The sequence below is a fragment of the Erigeron canadensis genome, chromosome 9 (assembly GCF_010389155.1).
Source record: "Erigeron canadensis isolate Cc75 chromosome 9, C_canadensis_v1, whole genome shotgun sequence".
In the NCBI taxonomy this organism is placed as follows: domain Eukaryota; kingdom Viridiplantae; phylum Streptophyta; class Magnoliopsida; order Asterales; family Asteraceae; genus Erigeron; species Erigeron canadensis.
In genome coordinates, this window is record NC_057769.1 from 6,473,385 (window position 1) to 6,491,227 (window position 17,843).

The window sequence follows — 17,843 nt, forward strand, 5'->3', positions numbered from 1 at the left end:
TTAGTTATTGTTTCGATATTTTGAGAAAAAACTCTTCTGGACTGTTTCAAGTGTTTACCTTTGTTTTTTGAATTGCTTTCCATTTAAATATGAATTGCTTTCCATTTGTTTTTTCCTTTTTGAAGAGTAAGATAAGATTTAATGGAATGAATTGCTTCCTAATCCATCCACAAAACACACAATGTAAACTTGCAATAATAGTGGTACCGTTGTACTTATGTATTATTGGAGTCAATAAATACTATTAAATGGGCTCATAACTACTGATATTATTAAAGATTTAATGATAATGTACTTTTTGAACATATTATTATTGTACACTATTTTATTTTTGAAAGGATTATTGTAGTTATACATTATTGAATAAAGTTAATTAAAATTACAATAGAGTAATAAATTGTTTTACAAAAACAACAAAATAACAGATTATGAATAAATTGTAAAGTTTCTTTAAAAAGCTAACTTATTTTTATATTAATTTAGACAAATAAGAATCAAACTGAAAAAACAAAATTTGTACTATAAAAAATGTAACAACTTTTGTTTGCTAGCTCTTGTGAGACAAACAAATATGGTCAAATCAATACAACATACAAACACATGCTCTCAAAAATACAAACACACTATATATGTATACATATACATTTCAGTGCACCCCAAATCCATTTCACTATCTTTCATTCCAACACTCAAATGGCATTCTCTTCAACACCCACATTCTGCTTCACTTTCACTTTCACTTTCTTGTTTACAACACTCACTACCACATCTCTCCAACTCGGTAACTCACAACCGATTCTCAACTCAGTCGAGCAAGAATCGGTCTATCAAGTTCTCGAGTCACTTAACTCAAACATCTCATGGCGGTCGCTTTTCCCTGATGACTTATGTTTATCTGGCCCGCACGGCGTTGTTTGTGACTACATTACAATCACACAAACTTTACATATTGTAGAGCTAAATTTCGGGGTTGTATCAGATTTTGACCCGAACCCGACTTGTACACCAAACTCAACATTACCCGACCCGGTTTTGTTTTCAAATTTTCCACATCTTAGAAAACTATTCTTCTATCAATGTTTCACTCATAAACCTGTTTCTTTACCCGACTTTTACCGGGTCGGGTCGGGTTTTGAGGAGCTTGTTTTTATTGATAACCCGGGTCTTTTTGGTTCATTAAGTGACAACTTTGGTGGAATGAAGTCACTACGCCGGTTGATCATCACCGGAAGTAATGTCTCCGGCGAGATTCCGGTGGGGTTTGGTGAGTTGATAAATCTTGAAGAAGCTACACTTTCTCGAAATGGGTTCACCGGAGTCTTGCCGGGAAATTTGTCAAAGTTGGAAAAGTTGAAAATTCTTGATTTTAGTCAAAATGGGTTCACCGGAAAAGTGCCCGGGTCAATTGATGGGCTGAAAAACTTGCTGAAAATTGATTTGAGTTATAATAAATTTTCCGGCGAGATTCCGGCGAAAATGGAGGGTTTAAGGGGTTTAGAGTTTTTGGATTTAAGTTACAACAGATTTGTTGGTTGTGGGGTGCCTTTATTTTTAGGTAACATGAGTAAATTAAAGGGGGTGTATTTGAGTGGGAATGAATTAGGAGGGGTAATTCCTGACATATGGGAAAACTTGAGGGGTATCAATGGAATTGGGTTATCAGGGGTTGGGCTTATTGGTGTGATTCCAACTTCAATGGGGGCATATTTGGGGAATTTGAGTTATTTGGCCCTTGATAACAACAATCTAATAGGAGAAGTGCCAAAGGAGTTTGAGAAATTAGGCATGTTAAATGAGTTGGATTTAAGTAACAATAGTTTGAGTGGAAAGTTACCATTTTCTAAAGAGTTTATGGTTAAAGTTGGTAAAAAGTTAAAGGTAGAAGGAAACCTTGAGTTGTGTATGGATGAAGGGGTAATCAAGTCATTTAATAAAGTTAGTGGTTATTTGGGTCAAGTGAAGGTATGCAGCAAGATTGAAGATCCTAGATATGCCTTTTTATATGGGACTAGTTCTTCAACTAGAAATAGTGGGCATGTCTATTGTCTATTGGTTTTGTTTATATTGTTATTGTAGAGATGATTTATGTAGTTAAGGATAGAAACTAACACATTTTGTCATGCTACCTTCAAGGAAAGGAAATGATGTAATTAAACTTCTCAAAGTTATAGAGTTGGGTTATTTTGAAGACTGTAGAGTCTACTTGGAATATTTTTGTTCAATATTTGAACTCAATATTGCGATTTGAAGATTTTGATAATCAAATTTATAGATGTTACATGTTAGTTTATGCATTTATCCTAATAATTGTTTTCTCTCTCCCTTTTAACAATCTCTTTCTTAATATCCATAAACTTGATTATCTTGATCAACAAACATGATTAACCAGTAAAGATGTTAGATGATGTAATTACACTAAAAACCATTCTAAACCATCTCTTGAATCCTAGGCATTACTCGCTGGCAAAGTCCTCATAGGTGCACCCTTCTTGAAAAATGGATAATTTGGATATGCTGTAAAATTGGCTATCGTTGTTGGAAGTTGCAGTAATCATGTTTGTAATGTTTTACAAAGTTAATTGGGAGTTTTCATATTCAAGATAAAAGTAAATCAGATTTTGAGAAACACCCACAAGATTTTTTAAAACAAAACTTACTCTAAAAAGGGAAATGCATATTAATATAGCAGGAAATTGTGTCAACGAAATTGTCAAATTTACTGATAACTTTTTTGACAAGATGGGAAGAGAGAGGGTTCTTAATCTCATAAAGAAGCAGAGTGTTGTATAATAATGGAGTAATATAAAAAAAAAGTGTATAAAAATTAAGATATAAGCAGCAAATGGCTGGATGTACAATCTTCAATGAAACTTGATCATGTTGGAAGTAACAAAAATTGCCTGTAGTTTTAACAAAAATTAAAAAGAGTGTCTGTAGTCTAAGCTAAATCATGACAATCACATGTAATAGATAGCATTCATGTCATTTTTCAGTATCCGAGCGTCCGGATTCATGTGAATCGTCTGCATTAGACCTCGACAATCTAGATGACTCCTTACCCAATTCATCCTTAGGTTTCTTTTTCCGGGTTCTTTTTTGGGCCTCTGGCAGTGACTCATCCCTGGAACACCGTCCCTCAGCACCCCTGGTATGGTGTCTTCTTGGTTGCCTTGGTTTGGTTTGGGAATCGGGGTCCGGAGCATTTTCCACAGAACGATGACGACGATGTCTGGATTTTATCCTGTCTTGACGCTCTCTTCGAGACATCTTTTGGCCCGAATCTGTAACAATGACTTTAAAACATGATCATGATAGGAATACTAGCTGCTAATTCAAGGTTTTCAAATCGAATATGCCAATTGGTACAGTTTAAAGGAGAGATTAATGATCTTCCAAAAAAAAAAGTACAACGTATACACCAATTTACAATGGCCCGAGTCCCGACAAACTTAGGAGGTGAGTGAACCTCACCTTGTTCCTCTATACTCTATAGGCTCAATAAAAACTTCGTTAAAAGATTGGAAATCAATATAAGTGCAACCAAGGATTGGTGTTATCAACTAATTACAAATGGACCGACACAGTCCCATACCCTCATAGTGGTAAGAATGCTGCAGCAGCTTGATTTTAAAGAAATCCAGCATTAATGTCTTATGGCTACAGGCATATACGTAGCAAAACTGGTGGCTGGGTGATGGGTCATATCGATTTTTTACATGTCCTAACTCCTAACAGACTGGGCCCATAGTGGTAAGAATGCTGCAGGAGCTTGATTTTAAAGAAATCCAGCATTAATGTCTTATGGTTACAGGCATATACGTAGCAAAACTGGTGGCTGGGAAATGGGTCAAATCGAATATTTTACGTATCCTAAATCCTAACACACTGGGCCCAGGTTGACACGAACTTTTTGTCCAATTTTTGGTATTAATCATTCGTGTGTCGAATATGATCGCAAAATTCATATTATTTCAATGCTCGCCTAAATTTTCAAATAGAATTAAACAGGATGATTTATCCATTAAATAATCATTGAATGACTCTTAACCCCTTTGACCCGTTTTCTTATAAGCTAAATTTGTTATTTACCCAATTGACCAGCTAGAAATAAAACATAACCCCAAGGGACTCATACATATGTAAATACGTCGATATTGGCACATTTGCCGCATATTGTAATTTCCTTTCTATTCATTAATTTTGGGAATATTTTGTCATAAGAATGGCTCCTATCTACGTACATGATTATGGGTTTTCTTAGACAGGAGTCGATGTCCATTAACACTGTTACCATGATCTGTATGTATTTATTGGCATGAAGAAGTTTATATTACTCTAACCTTCAGAAACCCATTCATGGCCATCGCTTGGGGCTTCAGATGCGTGCGATGATGTAGTAGATTGACATTGTACAGGTGTACCAAACTCCCTCATCTGTACCCCCAAAAAAAAAGAGGGACAAAAGATACAGCATTAATCATAGTATGAATGAACCATTTCAACATCGGAGTTAACAGGGCAAGAAACATACCCAGCTGGGAGAGTCTTCAGATGGTCCATCACATCCAATATGAGCCACGTGTTTCACGTCTGTCGGTGCACCAATCTGTATTTCTTGTTTTTTATCTTCATCTGCAGAAAAGAGCTTCTTAAATGCTTTAACATAAACATGTGCCTCCACATTTACAATGAAGGAGAGAGATACTGACCAAAAACTTGAGATATATATCTGAGGCCTTTAAGAAGGCCTTTCACCTTATAGGTGTTCATCTTTGAAGGAGTTTTGCTTTGAATCATTATGAGATCATCCGATGATCTGACCCCACAAAATGTTGGAAGAAACTCAAATAAAATATAAACCAGAAACCAGATAGATCGTGATAGATGAATTGGGTGTGGGAGAAACCAGAAACAATAAAGATAGAAACGATAAAAGAAAAAGATAATAAAAGAAAAATCAACAGAAAGAAAACGAAGATGGAAATGTATGCATGTATGAAGCATAAAATATCACCTTTGATATTATTAAAACCAATTTAAACTAGTGGACAAAATTTATATGCAAAAGAGAGGTGGTTGAAATGGAAAGAGAATACCAGGTTCCTTGGCTTGTATTCTATGCATCTATGGTTGGCCTTTTTCCATCAAGGGCAGCTTGTCTATTTTAAGGTTGTGCACAATAGTTTGTGGGCATGGTCCACGTAGATGAACCCAAATAAAATCAAGAAGTTAGCCGACAGGTCGATAACACATATATTGTCTAATGCAATAACAACTTCATACACATTTGGGGTATAACCAGGAACAAATTCATTACCAACCAAACAGATTATATAGATGTTGATATAAGTTCTGACAGTTTGTGAAATATAAAAAGGTACACATAAGAGCTGGTATCTGGTGCATAGCACATCCTCCATGAAGTTTAACAAGTGAAAACAGTATCTTTATCGCTCATTACTTTGCTTTCATCTCATCCAGACCAAGGCTAGCCTGCATGATAGACACAGCGATTAACAGAAGTTAACTTGGGGCAAAAATCATATCACTTGTGAGATAAATATAAATCAACCAAAGATGGGAGCTTTCTCATGAGATGATCTCACCAAGAACTTGTGATTCTCCTGAAGAAGAGGGGTGAAAGTAGCGCAAAATTTTTCAATATCGGACTTGATGTCACCCTTTCCACCCACAACAGCCATGAACTTCTTCCTATCTGGAGCAAGCTTCATTGCCATCTGTGAATCCGGTATGATATAATAAGCAGACAGTTATTTCGGAGTAAGAAAAATAGAGCATAGCTTGTTCTAAGAATTGGAAGTAAACTAATGGAAGTATACAAAACAAGTACATGGTTCAGTTTCTCTGTTATAGAAAACATAAGTGGCAATTTCAGCCCATGTATATTAAAATGGGTCATATTAGATTGTAATTGACTCATAACAAGACAGACTTGCAAATATTTAAAGGCTAGCTAGATTTGGAAGTTGAAACACGTTACAAAAGTTCGGAAGTATAAAATGTGTATTCCAATATGCTTAGAACTTCCTAAATAGTTCTATTTAGAAAAAATTATGTTGTTTATACAGTAAAGTAGTGACTCAAATCATATTTAATACATTAGTTATCCTACAAGAAAATGAGCAAAAAGTGTTAACATTGTTTTACATTAGCAACAGTTTATAATGATTATAAGACGAACTAAGACCACAACTATACCATCAAGACTAGAAGTTAAGCAATAATGCCCCTACCGTGAAAGTTGAACTGGCTAACCAGCCATGGTATTTCTTCAGTGTTTTAGTATAGGCTTCAGAACAAACTTGTGACATGGCCCAATCTTCATGCTCCATTATGTTACGGAATAATTCTACTATGAAATCCATTGCCCTGTAAGAATACAACTTCTGAGCATGGAATACTGGGATGTATTGGATTTTATTATTTGTTGTAAGAACCGTGAGGGTAGGACCGTAGAAGTGCCAGACTATCAGCTATTTTCACCTGGTTAGCCACAGAAGACCATTGGTGCAACTTGAAGAGCCATCTGCTTTCTTTGCTTCAACCTCCACTCGAACCATACTATATAGGTTCTGAAATTCAGCTGGGTTGGACAAATATTTGTTCTCCAACCTCTGAAAAAGAGATGAATATGCACATATTAAGTTATGTTTATTTAATCAATAGATTATTAGCTGAAAAAATGATTTTGGGGGCATATGCAAGGAGGAGGATATCAAATACTGGACATAATATAACCTATAAAGATATACGTATAACCAAGAACATGCATGTTCCTCTGATTAAAAAAAAAGGAATGCAATGAGACAAGCATGCTTGACAAATTCATCACAGGGAAACAAAGATGACATCCAAATGAAGATAAAGAAGGAACACTTTACTTACTGTTATATTACCACCAACATCAGTTTTGACAAGTGCCATGGCTGCTCCAAAATTGTCTAGGGTCAAATAAGAAAGATGATTGTAAGTTCACAACAAAAGAGCCTTTTAGCATACGAGAGAAAAGCCTTCACCAAGTTGACATTAGGTTTCTGTATCCTTAAAATTGTTCCTATAGTCAGACTGCCTCGTAGTGTAATTCTGTCAAGTTGACAGATGGCCCGTCTATTGCTGTAACCAATTGAGATAGTTGAAATAAAGACAAATTAAGTGAGCAACTAGTTCTGTGACTGACTCTTTGACTTTTTGTATTAGTACACACATAGAAGTTGATGAGTAGAGACTATTCTGTTATCATGTACGGAGTATATACTTTTAAGGCATTCCTCATATGCGTTATTGATGCTTTCCTCTTATGAATTAATCTTGTATACCGTACAATAAAACAGAGTTACGGGGCTTTCTAAAAGATTGACACCAACAACGCATTCATTTCATTTACAACGACACTCAATCCCGTCAAAGGCCTGGGAAGGTGAGATGTAGACAGTCATACGTCTACCCGAGGGTAGAGACGCTTCTTTTAGAATGCATACAATCTGTTTATGCCACATAATTTGATAACTAGTTAATTTACAATTCATGCCTATATTAAAGAACAATAAAAACTTAATGGCAAAAAAGCAATACCATACCAATAACGGGTAATATCTGTTTGCAGACATCTAAGAAAGGCTTGGAAAGCATCTCTCCTTCTTCAGATTTGACATGTTTCATTCCTTCTAAAGCTGGACCAAACACAGTCCCTTCCATCCTAACAGTCGAGATTACTGCAATAGTAAGATAACAGTGGATAAGATAAAATGTGTAAATTTCTTTTCTTTTTTTAGTAACTTAATCGTAAGCATTTGGATACAAAATACAAAAATATGCCTCGCAAACACGCTTAATCTAAATGGTTGATGGTTCTACAAAGTCACACATGACACACCCATCTGATTAGCAGGTGAAAAATCGACACTACTCTTATAAAGTATTTACCCACTCCCATCCCCCCACCTGTAAAGATTCAACACCACCAGATATATTGTGCCCTCTCATCCTTCTTCATATCCATGTTACCAAACACTATATCCTCCCCTCCCTTATACGACCACAAGCCATTGCTGGCTATCTCCAGCCACTATGAAAATCCTACAAAAACAGCCGTAAACTAACACAATCTGCTGCTTTATGTAGGTACAAGGCCCATTATCAAACTTTATCCCAGAAATCAACTTTGATCGATAACTAATAAGATCTCATCACCATTATCAAAGTTTTCTGATGGTATACGAGAATATAACATCATTTCAAAATCGATAAATACCGAAATAGTCGTTACAGATTAAAAAACTTCAAATTTCACAACAACTAAATAACAGCATAAGATCGTCCACTTAACAGTTAACAAAAATCACATCACCGAAACCAAATTATCACCTCATTTGATCACAGAATTCTACAGAAACTTCAGATCATCTGAATCACATTTCACAAATTCGGTTCAAAGAGTTATATAATTAAAGTAAAACACATGCGGATCAACAACAAAAATAATTAGCATAAACCTATATATATATACAAAAACCTATATACACAGATATATATACATACATAGCTGTATAAATCCGATACGAAACCCTAGATTGAACTAAATTATGAAAATTAAATCTCAAATGTAACTATAAAAAATGCAAAGTAGATCTGATACACAAATGATTAATCAACATAAATATAGATACAGATCAATATATATATATATATATAAGTAGAAGAATTTATAGTTTGGATTAACCTTTTTTGAAGGTTTTGAAAATTGGCCTGAAAGGGACGCTGTGATTTTTGTGTGAAGTCTGATAACAGTCAATACCGATTCTACTTATAGCTTTCATAAGAATACAGTTTAGAATAATATCTTACAAGTCCTTTTGGTTTCTCAATTTTGACACTCAGACCCCTCTGATATTTTAATATAAACATTTGAATCTACATAATTTACGAGGCGGTGATTTTTACCATACATATTTTTAGCCGTACACTATCAAACATGTTTCATATTATTGTATAATGCAAAACCTCAAAGCATGTTTTATTATGTATAACTAAAGTAATGTACGGATCATACCTATAACCTATTAACCTTATTTTAAATATTATTCAGGTTAAATAGATGGTGAATGTGTGAAGATACAGTTATTGTGAATGTGTGACTGATATGTACCAAGTTGATTATAACTGAAAAGAATGATAAGACAGTGATAACACGAAGAACACGGAAGCTGTATGATAAACGATAGTGCAAAAAATAGAAATAGCTCAAGTAGCTCCCTATTTTGGATTAATGTCTCAGTAGCCCTAATTCCTAAGAACAATAATAATAATTTCTCCACGAACTAAACAATTGGCTATCAGCCTTATTTAAAGAACTACCAGAAAAGACCTAACTTGTCCAAAAAAACATTATTATAGTTAATTAACTAATTACTAAAAACGACACTTAACCCCCTGACTTTCATTCTGTTGTAACTTCTTATCCATATCAGTGACCACGTGTGTTGCATCAATTATCTTTTTATGTTGGATAGTGATAAGTTTACAATACCTTTTAACCATAAAAAAAATTATTGTGGATAAAATCATAGATGGTGCACCATCATCTAGCATGAGTGTTGCTAGTCCCACACTTGAACTCACTGTGAACAAAATCTTAAAAAAACTTATAACACAAATCATTTTCTAAAACCTATAATTATGTATACTGGTTAATTTTGAATTTCTTATTCACACTAAGGAGATGTGTGTGAGAACGTGCATATCACAACTAATTGTTATATATTGAGTCGTCACAATTATTACTATCTTGGAAAATAAGAATGCATTTAAAAAAAGGAGTGCAAGTAAGTGGAGAAGGATGCTTTGTTAGAGTATTCAAGTATATGTTGTGTATGATAATGATAATGGAACTATAGGGAAGATTGGAAGAAGGAAAATTGCAGGAGCACATATTTATATTTATATTTATATCTATATCTATATCTATATTACTTTATAAAGCAAACTAGTTAATCAGTTCGGCTTCAACTCGGACATTTTTAATAAAATTTTAAAAACAATAAAAATCTAAAAAAATGTATATAATTTTTGTTATTGATATATTATAACTCAGCTTGAAGATATTAATTAAATTGATTAACACAATAATTATATATTAGTACCTATTGCATTAATAAAACATAAAATGACATTTATGATATTATATAAAAAAAGTATTTATTTTGTTTTCTAATAAAAGAATAAATTTGTAGACATCATAAATAAATAAAATATTTTGAAAATATTTAATGGACTATTTATCTTTAAAATTTTATTAATTAGATATGACATCATAAATAAAATAAAAACATGTTGAAAAAATTTGTATACATGCCACATCATAATTGTTTCTAAAAATAGTTTAAAAAACAATATTTCTTTATTATATATAAAGATTACTATTCCCCCTCTAAGTAATTAAGACTTTGAAATTATCATATTACCCCTCTTTTTTATTCACCAATTTAAACATCTTCACCTATTTATCTATAACACCCTTAATGAAATAAATTATAACATAAATCCTCCACCCTTATTAATTAATAACCATATTAACCCCTCTTACATCAATTAGATTACATTTACCACGACGCCACCAACACCGTCATCGCGGCACATCGCCAACACCACTGCCACTGTCGTCACACCTTCGTCGTCACAACTATCGTTGCCGCATCCGCGGGCATCAGTCTAGTATATCATATATGAAAAGCCGGGGGGGGGGGGGGGGGGGGTTGAGGGCTTGAACCCCTCTTTTTCCTAGTTTCATCACATGTGGAGTTCCTTCCCCAGGGTTCCTTTCAAGTGAGGGGTTCCCCATAACCCCTAATTATATAAGTAAAAAAAAAAGGACCAATGAGAAAATGAAGAAGCAAGTGGGCGTCCAAAATCGAACGGGAAGGAGGTTTTATTTGCAAGGAACGCTCCTGGGGGGAATGTAGCAGGTATTCCAAAGGCGTTCTTGACGTTTTTTGGGCTTCGTTCCGTTTGGGCTAAGCACCTAAATGGCATATTGTTAGTTAACTTTGGTAAGAAATTACCAATAAGAAGCAATTATATCTGTGTAATTACTTTTTTTTTAAGCGCGTATAAGGATACACCCAAGGTTTATTTGATCAGACCCGCTCATACATGGGCCTAACTTATATCAGTTTTGTTTTCTAGTATATTTCAACTTATACATGTTTTTAATCATCCTTAACCAAATATACACATTAATCACATAATAATTATACTCCATAACTTGTATTACAACAGTTGGTCCCTTATTTGCTTCTTAGACCTATCTTTCATGGATCATTTTCAACTGCACGGATCCTTTTCTCAATAATTTTCCTAAAGCACAAATAGAGTTAAGCTTAGACCAAATTGGGCGTACCAAATTCATCCATTCAATCTACAGCTTAAGGTTACAAATATACAATCATACAAAGAATCACAATAACTCATTTCCAATGCACAAACATACTGTCAGTTTTGATACTGCACTTATAATCACATAGCATTTGAACCCAATATGGGTAATATAATGAAGATTCATGAACACATCAACACCCACGAGCGTTTCCACATATGGGTCACTGTTGTAGTCCTAAGATAGTATGCTAACTCGGGGAAAATTTAGCACCAAAGGATGATCGTCTAATGAATAGATATGAAGGTCAAGAATCAAGCTGATAAAAAAAAAAAAAAAAAAAAAAAAGAATCGGTGACAGCTGCCTGCCTGGAGTCTGAAGGCATTTAAAGAGCTAAACTTTCATCGATTTCTTGCCTGAAATCATAAACATAATTGACCAAAAATTAGTTTTCCAATTTAGGCGACTACGTGTGTGAACCACAAATATTCAGAAATGTGATGCTTACCTTGCTTAGGTACTTTTTGTGAATCCTCAGTGCTTCTGTCAAAGCTTTTTTTGCATCCAAACTTCCAGTTATATCACCCATGATCTACAACAATAACCATATTAAACTCCGTGAAACAACGCATTAATTTACAGGTCATGTTTTATCAGTACTGAATCAAAAGGATCAAGCGTAAAAAAAAGCAGACCAAGTGGGTTGAAAGTCGCCCAAAAGCGGAATGTCTTAATCCACAAAACCACATAAATCATTATATGTAAGAATACATATCCTATTGTAGTAATCTAGTTAATACACTTGCATTTGACACACAAATCACTAACTATACATAATCATTTTTTAAAAACTATTTTAGGCCAAATGTGTTTAACCCATCCATTATGCCCCCTATACAAAAGGAAAAGAAAGCTGTTGTGATTATACTACTGGAAAAACCTGGGCAACATCATCTAGGCCCTTGGCCTCGTTTAGGAGTTTCTTGTTCTTGGTCTCCAGAACACCCGCAACCAAAAAAACAGCAAGAAGACTTTTTTGGTCCGTCCGTCCCTTCTTTACATTTTTCCGCTCATATTTTCCATACTGTTGGAGGACTTTCTTGCTTAATTTTGTTGTTACAACTTCATGAGAACCATTTGAAGCATAATCAGCAAACATATTTGGATTATATTCCATGGCCCACATAACCTGTTTTTTACATTTTGAAGAAATTACTAGATTGCAAACCAGGGAGAAATACAGAAAAAAGCTGATTTAAGTTGAAAGCAAGGGGCAATTCTTTTACCTCCCATAGATATAATGCATCTATGAAGGAAAATTCCCTTCGAAAAAGTACCATGAGCATACGAATTGCAAACAAATATTCTCCACCATCCAAGCCCTCTGGTCAAGTCAATAAAATAAGAACATTGGCTATAAATCTAAAATTTAAAGCCAAGGTGATACTTCAATAAAGAGTCTATGCATGCTTTGTGCAAGTTAATAAAGTTCAAATCATTGATCTCTCCAGTTGAACATTGAGATTTAAGTATATTTAACAAACAAAAATGCACATTCCTTTTTCAAAGAAGTTTTTGTCCAACATATTTGAGATTTAGAATACAAAAATCGACACTATTATAAGCAAATGGGTCGAACTTGCAACCTCTATCTAAGAATAAATTAACCTGATAATGTACTCATTTTAGAGCAACTCTCCTTACCTCAGATGAGCAGTAAATATTCTAAATATCCCCCCTAATGCTCAATTTTCATAATGAGTACCATTGCAAGTTCTTCCCCATTTCCCCCCCAACCCACCCCTTTTTTTAAAAAAAAATACAATTTGGATGACTTTCCACCAGTTCAATGTATTTCCATTTTAGCAACTGAAAACATTCATTTGACCCATTAAATACAAGTAAATCCTGAGTCAGTACATGTATGCATGAAAACTCTAAGAATAAGGCAACTTACCAAGGTGTTTATGAAGCTTCGGATCGACAACTCTCATAACTTGGGAAAGTATGCCGAGTTGTGACTGCACTCCCATAGAAGTTGCATCTGACCTGAAATTTTCCCTCTTCATAAAGGAAACAGGAGTTGTATACGATCATATCAATAAATAAACATGTCAAGAGTCAGACCACTTGGCCTCACAAGACTACACTAGATGCTAATTTAAATTTTAAGCCCCATCAATTTTTTTTTTTGTTAACATAAGTATCCGGCCCACTTTTGCGAGCCAACTAACCCAAGGGAGACCACCCACTATGCAGGTAGCAAAGGAGTCATCACGGGTAAACCACCGTGGCCACTAGGGGGTATATTTATTTTGTTCCTAGGATTTAAACTTGGGGCCATTACATATTTTCACCCACATAGACCAAACGTTTACCACTAAGCCACCACGCTTGTGGTTTTAAGCTCCATCATTTTTGCGGGAACCACATAAACATCATTTTAGAGAAATACAATATCACATAAGCAATAAATTACATATGGAAATATATCATGCTAAGCAATTCATTACATGAGAATACAAAAGTAGCAGGACATCAGACTGGTGGTAATGCAATCTATTAGACAATCTTTTTCAGCATTTAGATGAAGCATATTGAAGAAACCAAAGAAAATAACCAGACTCATAACAAGCAAACCTTTGGAAGTACAATTCAGCTCAATTCAGTATACAATTCAACAAAACATTTCTTCTTAAGATGTTTTCTAGGTAGAGCTGACGATACAAATGGGTCAAGTAAGGGGTCAAATTGGTAAGCGTTGGGTTGGATGAACCACACACACTTTTTGTAAACAATAAATGCGTTAATCATGATTGCATAAAAAATAGTAATGATATTGATAACAAAGCAACCACTTTGATAAGCTCCCTTCTATCTAATTTTTTCATTTGACCCTTTTGAGATCAAACAAAACCCAAAATGACCCATTTATAAGTAAATGAGATGTAAAGGTCTGTTGCATAATAATAGCTGCATACCACTCTACGCATTGCATGCTCAAAGCACCAAAAAGCATCAGCTTCATCCTTTAAAAGAATAACCATCGGGGAGCATATATCATTCATTCCTAAACAACAGAAGTGATAGTAAGCACATGCAATTGAAATGCTTTAGATCTTAAATTATTTATAACAAGAAAAAACTTCACCTTGAACATAACCAATATCATCATCTACCCAAGTATATATAGCAAGAACATCCCAAAGTTTGGCCTGATTAGCTTCATTCTCATAAAAAACAAGAGAACGATCTGTGCGTACAACATCCAGACCTGCAAAAGGAACTATCAGTTGTGGTAATAGTTACTAAGAACACAAACTACTAGAGACGACAATTTTGACCCATTACTAATGAACGGATCTATTTGGGTTTTTTTCTCTAACATATCAAAATGGTGGCATAAAATGCTAAACGAGTAAGGGTCAGCCAAAGTGAAATTTTAAGGGATAAGAAGTTCCTAAAGTTATATTCAAAAATCCATAAAACTAATAACACAATTAAATACCTTAATCTTACGTGACAAGCGAACTGCTTGTACTGTTGTACACGATAAAAGCTTAGATAAAATACATTTCCGGTGAACCCAACCTGATTACCTGACCCAATTCAACATGTAAAAGAACTAGTTTTTTCATTGTTACCCAACCTCCCATTTCGCCTCCTCTACTATGAACACACAAACCACTAATCTCCTGTTACTTTATCTGCTTTCTTGGAACTAATAATCTAATATTAACCTACACTTAATTGTTATAATTAAAGATATTAACTGAAAGTTATAAAAGACATAATAAAATGAAAATATAATTACGTTTGAATCAGCTAAGACAAAGAGGATTTTAACTCAAGAGGGCATAGATGAAAAGAAACTTGTAGTCGAGTTAACAAACCTATCTGATGCAAGCTCAGTTTCCACCGAGTTACTTTCTCGTCTGAATCATCAACAGATTTTGTATCGACAATGACATTATCTTCTACCGGTTCTTCATCTTCATTCACTAACGGTGTCATAACAAACTTCCCACTACCAACAATGGGCACAATTTTTTTGCATTGCTCTTTCCATGAAGCATATTGTTCCCTAAGAACATAATATTTGGTACTTGGTTACAATTTTTCTAACAAATATATATATATATATATATACACACACACAAATTTAAGTCCTGTACATTTGAGTACTCTAATATCAAGTGGTGGAACCGTGGAGATATTCATTTAAAACAAAATTATATCTTTTAATATTTTTTTGACTTTGATCATTACCCCTTATATAAATATATAATGATACTGCGCTTCCATATAATGGTGTTTTTTGAATTTTCTAATACTTACTTTTAGAAAAAGTCAGTTAGTAAAACAGAATGGTGGGACATATATATATATATATATGTTTAGTATTATACTCCGTATATAAATAAATACATGACATAACAAAAAACTTTTAGCTGAGACTGCTACCTTCTCTTTTGCCTTAGTTGATCTCGTTCCTCGGAGGTAGAGTTGGGATCATAACAACCCAACAAAAATTCCCAGACTGCCCCTTTAATTGATGGATGAATGCCCTGGAATGATTAAAAGCAGGCTATTAGTTTATTCTGGACAACTTTACCATGAGGCCTGACTCCACTGCCGCACAAACTCGAACTAGGTATATCTCTCCCACGGGTAGACTGGTGTGACCACACAAGGGTTGTCATTAACAACCACATTTTTGATCGTATCCCGATTCTCAATTATCATTCTCTTTAAAATAGGAAAATTCATATCAATAAACAAAATGAACACTATAATAAGAAAGTGAACAACTGTACCCCTCTTTGTATTCTCCTAAGCACACCTGCTATATCCAAACGACCATCTTTATCAAATGCAGCATTCCATCTCCTTTCACTTAATGTTTTCCCAACCTAAAACATTAAACAATCCCCAAGTTTTAGTCATAAAAACTGTAATTCCACCAAAAAGTAACAAACTCTCACCAAAAAAATGGCATTGTATGTAATGAACCGCCTCTTTCTTTTATATATCGAACGTTTGGTGTAACAAACTTTTATTATCCTTTTATGAATGTATGTAAGTAAGTGACCTTGTATAGCAGACCGATGACATGGCGGTTCACCATTTCTTCATCTGCTATGGTAGGTTACTTAACGGAATAATAAAAGTTTGTTGCATCAAACAGTCAAAATAAATAGTTCATTACACACAATGTCAATTTGGTGAAAGTTCGTTACATTTTGATGCAATTTTCCAAGAAATTAACTAACTTTATTTCACGGACAAACCTTAGGCTTAAACCGGGTATTCGGAACATGTTCTCGGCACTCGGGCCTAACCGGAAAAAAGGATTCCATATCTCCATTTTCACTTTTACTACTATTACTATGAAAATTACTACTAATAATCCTCAACATAAGACCCACCAGCACCAATCCACAAACTAATAAAACCCTACAAATAAAAATGCTAAAAATACTAAATAAATTCTAGTATCTACACAGTATCACAACCATTCAGATATTCAGTACATAAATAATATGGAAACATAGTGAAATAATAATAAGATAAATTTATCATATATATATGTGTGTGTGTGTGTGTGTGTGTGTGTGTGTGTACCTTTAATTAATTTAAATAAAGAATAGAAATTTTGAAGAGATGTATAAAGCCCGCCGGCGATATAATGATAAAATATGTTTTCCGATGAAATGAAATGTTTTTGGAATGATAGCCAGAAATTTGAGAATCAAGGATCAAATTTGTAAATAGAAATTTGATGAAATGAAATGAATTTATGTCTAGACATTCAAATGGTTTAAATCTTGTAGAAAAACAAAAAAAAAACCAAAAATTGCTGTTTTTCTTGTGTGCCTGTGTGTGTGTGTTTTTTGTCTGTCTTTACATTAGACCCCTGTATTATCAAAAATACCAAGTTGACCACAGGAGTTCTTTCGTTTAATATAACAAAGAGTACGCATGAATAAACAAATATAAACTAGTACCGTCCTCGCGCAGCGACGGTGTTGTGGTAGAGACGATTGTTGTTGGTGGAGTCGACGTCGAGTGGTGTAGATAATTGATGTATAATGATTGACATAAAAACAATTATTAACGAAAGAAAAAAATTTTGCAACTCCCTACCATGCTCCCCTTCACACCCGACGCTTCCAGGATGGCAGACCCGGAGTGCACCACACTAGGGCGCAAAAGGGAAAAACACCATGGGCACGCCATGTTAGAGATTGCCCAAGTAGTTACAAACTTCTAATGGTGGCTACTGACTAGTATCAGTAGTACGATTGTACGAATGAGGTAATACATAACTGTTTCCCAATATTAAAATTTATAAATGTTTTGGTATCAGAATTTACCTTCAAGATGAAAACAAACTACACTACAAAAATACTGCAGCTTACATATTGAGTTAAAGCTTTGAGGTGATCA

The 17,843-nt window shown here is 34.3% G+C and overlaps 4 protein-coding genes across 5 annotated transcripts; 1 reads left to right on the top strand and 3 right to left on the bottom strand.

Moving 5' to 3' along the window:
• The first annotated feature begins 693 nt into the window (after positions 1–693).
• LOC122583108 (protein TOO MANY MOUTHS) lies at positions 694–2,188 on the top strand. Its single transcript, XM_043755545.1, has one exon. The coding sequence runs from the start codon at positions 694–696 to the stop codon at positions 2,074–2,076; it is 1,383 nt and encodes a 460-aa protein (XP_043611480.1). The 3' UTR covers positions 2,077–2,188.
• Positions 2,189–2,860: 672 nt separating this feature from the next.
• LOC122582108 (CRIB domain-containing protein RIC7-like) lies at positions 2,861–5,209 on the bottom strand. The gene is made up of 4 exons (XM_043754465.1): positions 4,710–5,209; positions 4,532–4,632; positions 4,341–4,434; positions 2,861–3,281 (listed from the first exon to the last, which is right to left on the bottom strand). Exons 1-4 carry the CDS (start codon positions 5,002–5,004, stop codon positions 2,983–2,985), a joined length of 789 nt encoding a protein of 262 aa, XP_043610400.1. The 5' UTR covers positions 5,005–5,209; the 3' UTR covers positions 2,861–2,982.
• Positions 5,210–5,286: 77 nt separating this feature from the next.
• On the bottom strand, positions 5,287–8,816 carry LOC122582109 (glycolipid transfer protein 1-like). Its single transcript, XM_043754466.1, has 7 exons — positions 8,741–8,816; positions 7,599–7,733; positions 6,907–6,962; positions 6,505–6,635; positions 6,255–6,390; positions 5,607–5,738; positions 5,287–5,493 (listed from the first exon to the last, which is right to left on the bottom strand). Exons 2-7 carry the CDS (start codon positions 7,714–7,716, stop codon positions 5,458–5,460), a joined length of 609 nt encoding a protein of 202 aa, XP_043610401.1. The 5' UTR covers positions 7,717–7,733; positions 8,741–8,816; the 3' UTR covers positions 5,287–5,457.
• Positions 8,817–11,464: 2,648 nt separating this feature from the next.
• LOC122582029 (rab GTPase-activating protein 22-like) lies at positions 11,465–17,111 on the bottom strand. 2 transcript variants are annotated; one of them, XM_043754373.1, is made up of 12 exons: positions 17,019–17,111; positions 16,685–16,850; positions 16,211–16,306; positions 15,858–15,961; positions 15,287–15,477; positions 14,545–14,667; positions 14,375–14,463; positions 13,351–13,456; positions 12,680–12,777; positions 12,334–12,582; positions 11,902–11,985; positions 11,465–11,809 (listed from the first exon to the last, which is right to left on the bottom strand). In XM_043754373.1, the coding sequence occupies exons 2-12, from the start codon at positions 16,811–16,813 to the stop codon at positions 11,795–11,797; spliced, it is 1,284 nt and encodes a 427-aa protein (XP_043610308.1). In that variant the 5' UTR covers positions 16,814–16,850; positions 17,019–17,111; the 3' UTR covers positions 11,465–11,794. The 2 variants fall into 2 exon arrangements, with proteins under 2 accessions (XP_043610308.1, XP_043610309.1); XM_043754374.1 differs by lacking the exon at positions 17,019–17,111 and having other exon boundaries at positions 16,685–16,905.
• Between the last annotated feature and the right edge of the window lie 732 nt (positions 17,112–17,843).

Coding starts and splice junctions, on each gene's coding strand:
- LOC122583108 (XM_043755545.1), top strand. CDS start 694: ATGGCATTCTCTTCAACACCCACATTCTGCTTCACTTTCACTTTCACT.
- LOC122582108 (XM_043754465.1), bottom strand. CDS start 5,004: ATGCTTCATACATGCATACATTTCCATCTTCGTTTTCTTTCTGTTGAT. Junction 4,633..4,709: donor ATATATATCTCAAGTTTTTG/GTCAGTATCTCT, acceptor TCTTTTCTGCAG/ATGAAGATAAAAAACAAGAA. Junction 3,282..4,340: donor CCATGAATGGGTTTCTGAAG/GTTAGAGTAATA, acceptor TCATTGTTACAG/ATTCGGGCCAAAAGATGTCT.
- LOC122582109 (XM_043754466.1), bottom strand. CDS start 7,716: ATGGAAGGGACTGTGTTTGGTCCAGCTTTAGAAGGAATGAAACATGTC. Junction 6,636..6,906: donor ATGTTGGTGGTAATATAACA/GTAAGTAAAGTG, acceptor TCTCTTTTTCAG/AGGTTGGAGAACAAATATTT. Junction 6,391..6,504: donor GGTCTTCTGTGGCTAACCAG/GTGAAAATAGCT, acceptor GTATTCTTACAG/GGCAATGGATTTCATAGTAG.
- LOC122582029 (XM_043754373.1), bottom strand. CDS start 16,813: ATGTTGAGGATTATTAGTAGTAATTTTCATAGTAATAGTAGTAAAAGT. Junction 14,668..15,286: donor ACTGAGCTTGCATCAGATAG/GTTTGTTAACTC, acceptor TTCCTTTTGCAG/GTCTGGATGTTGTACGCACA. Junction 11,986..12,333: donor GCCTAGATGATGTTGCCCAG/GTTTTTCCAGTA, acceptor TTATTGTTGTAG/ATCATGGGTGATATAACTGG.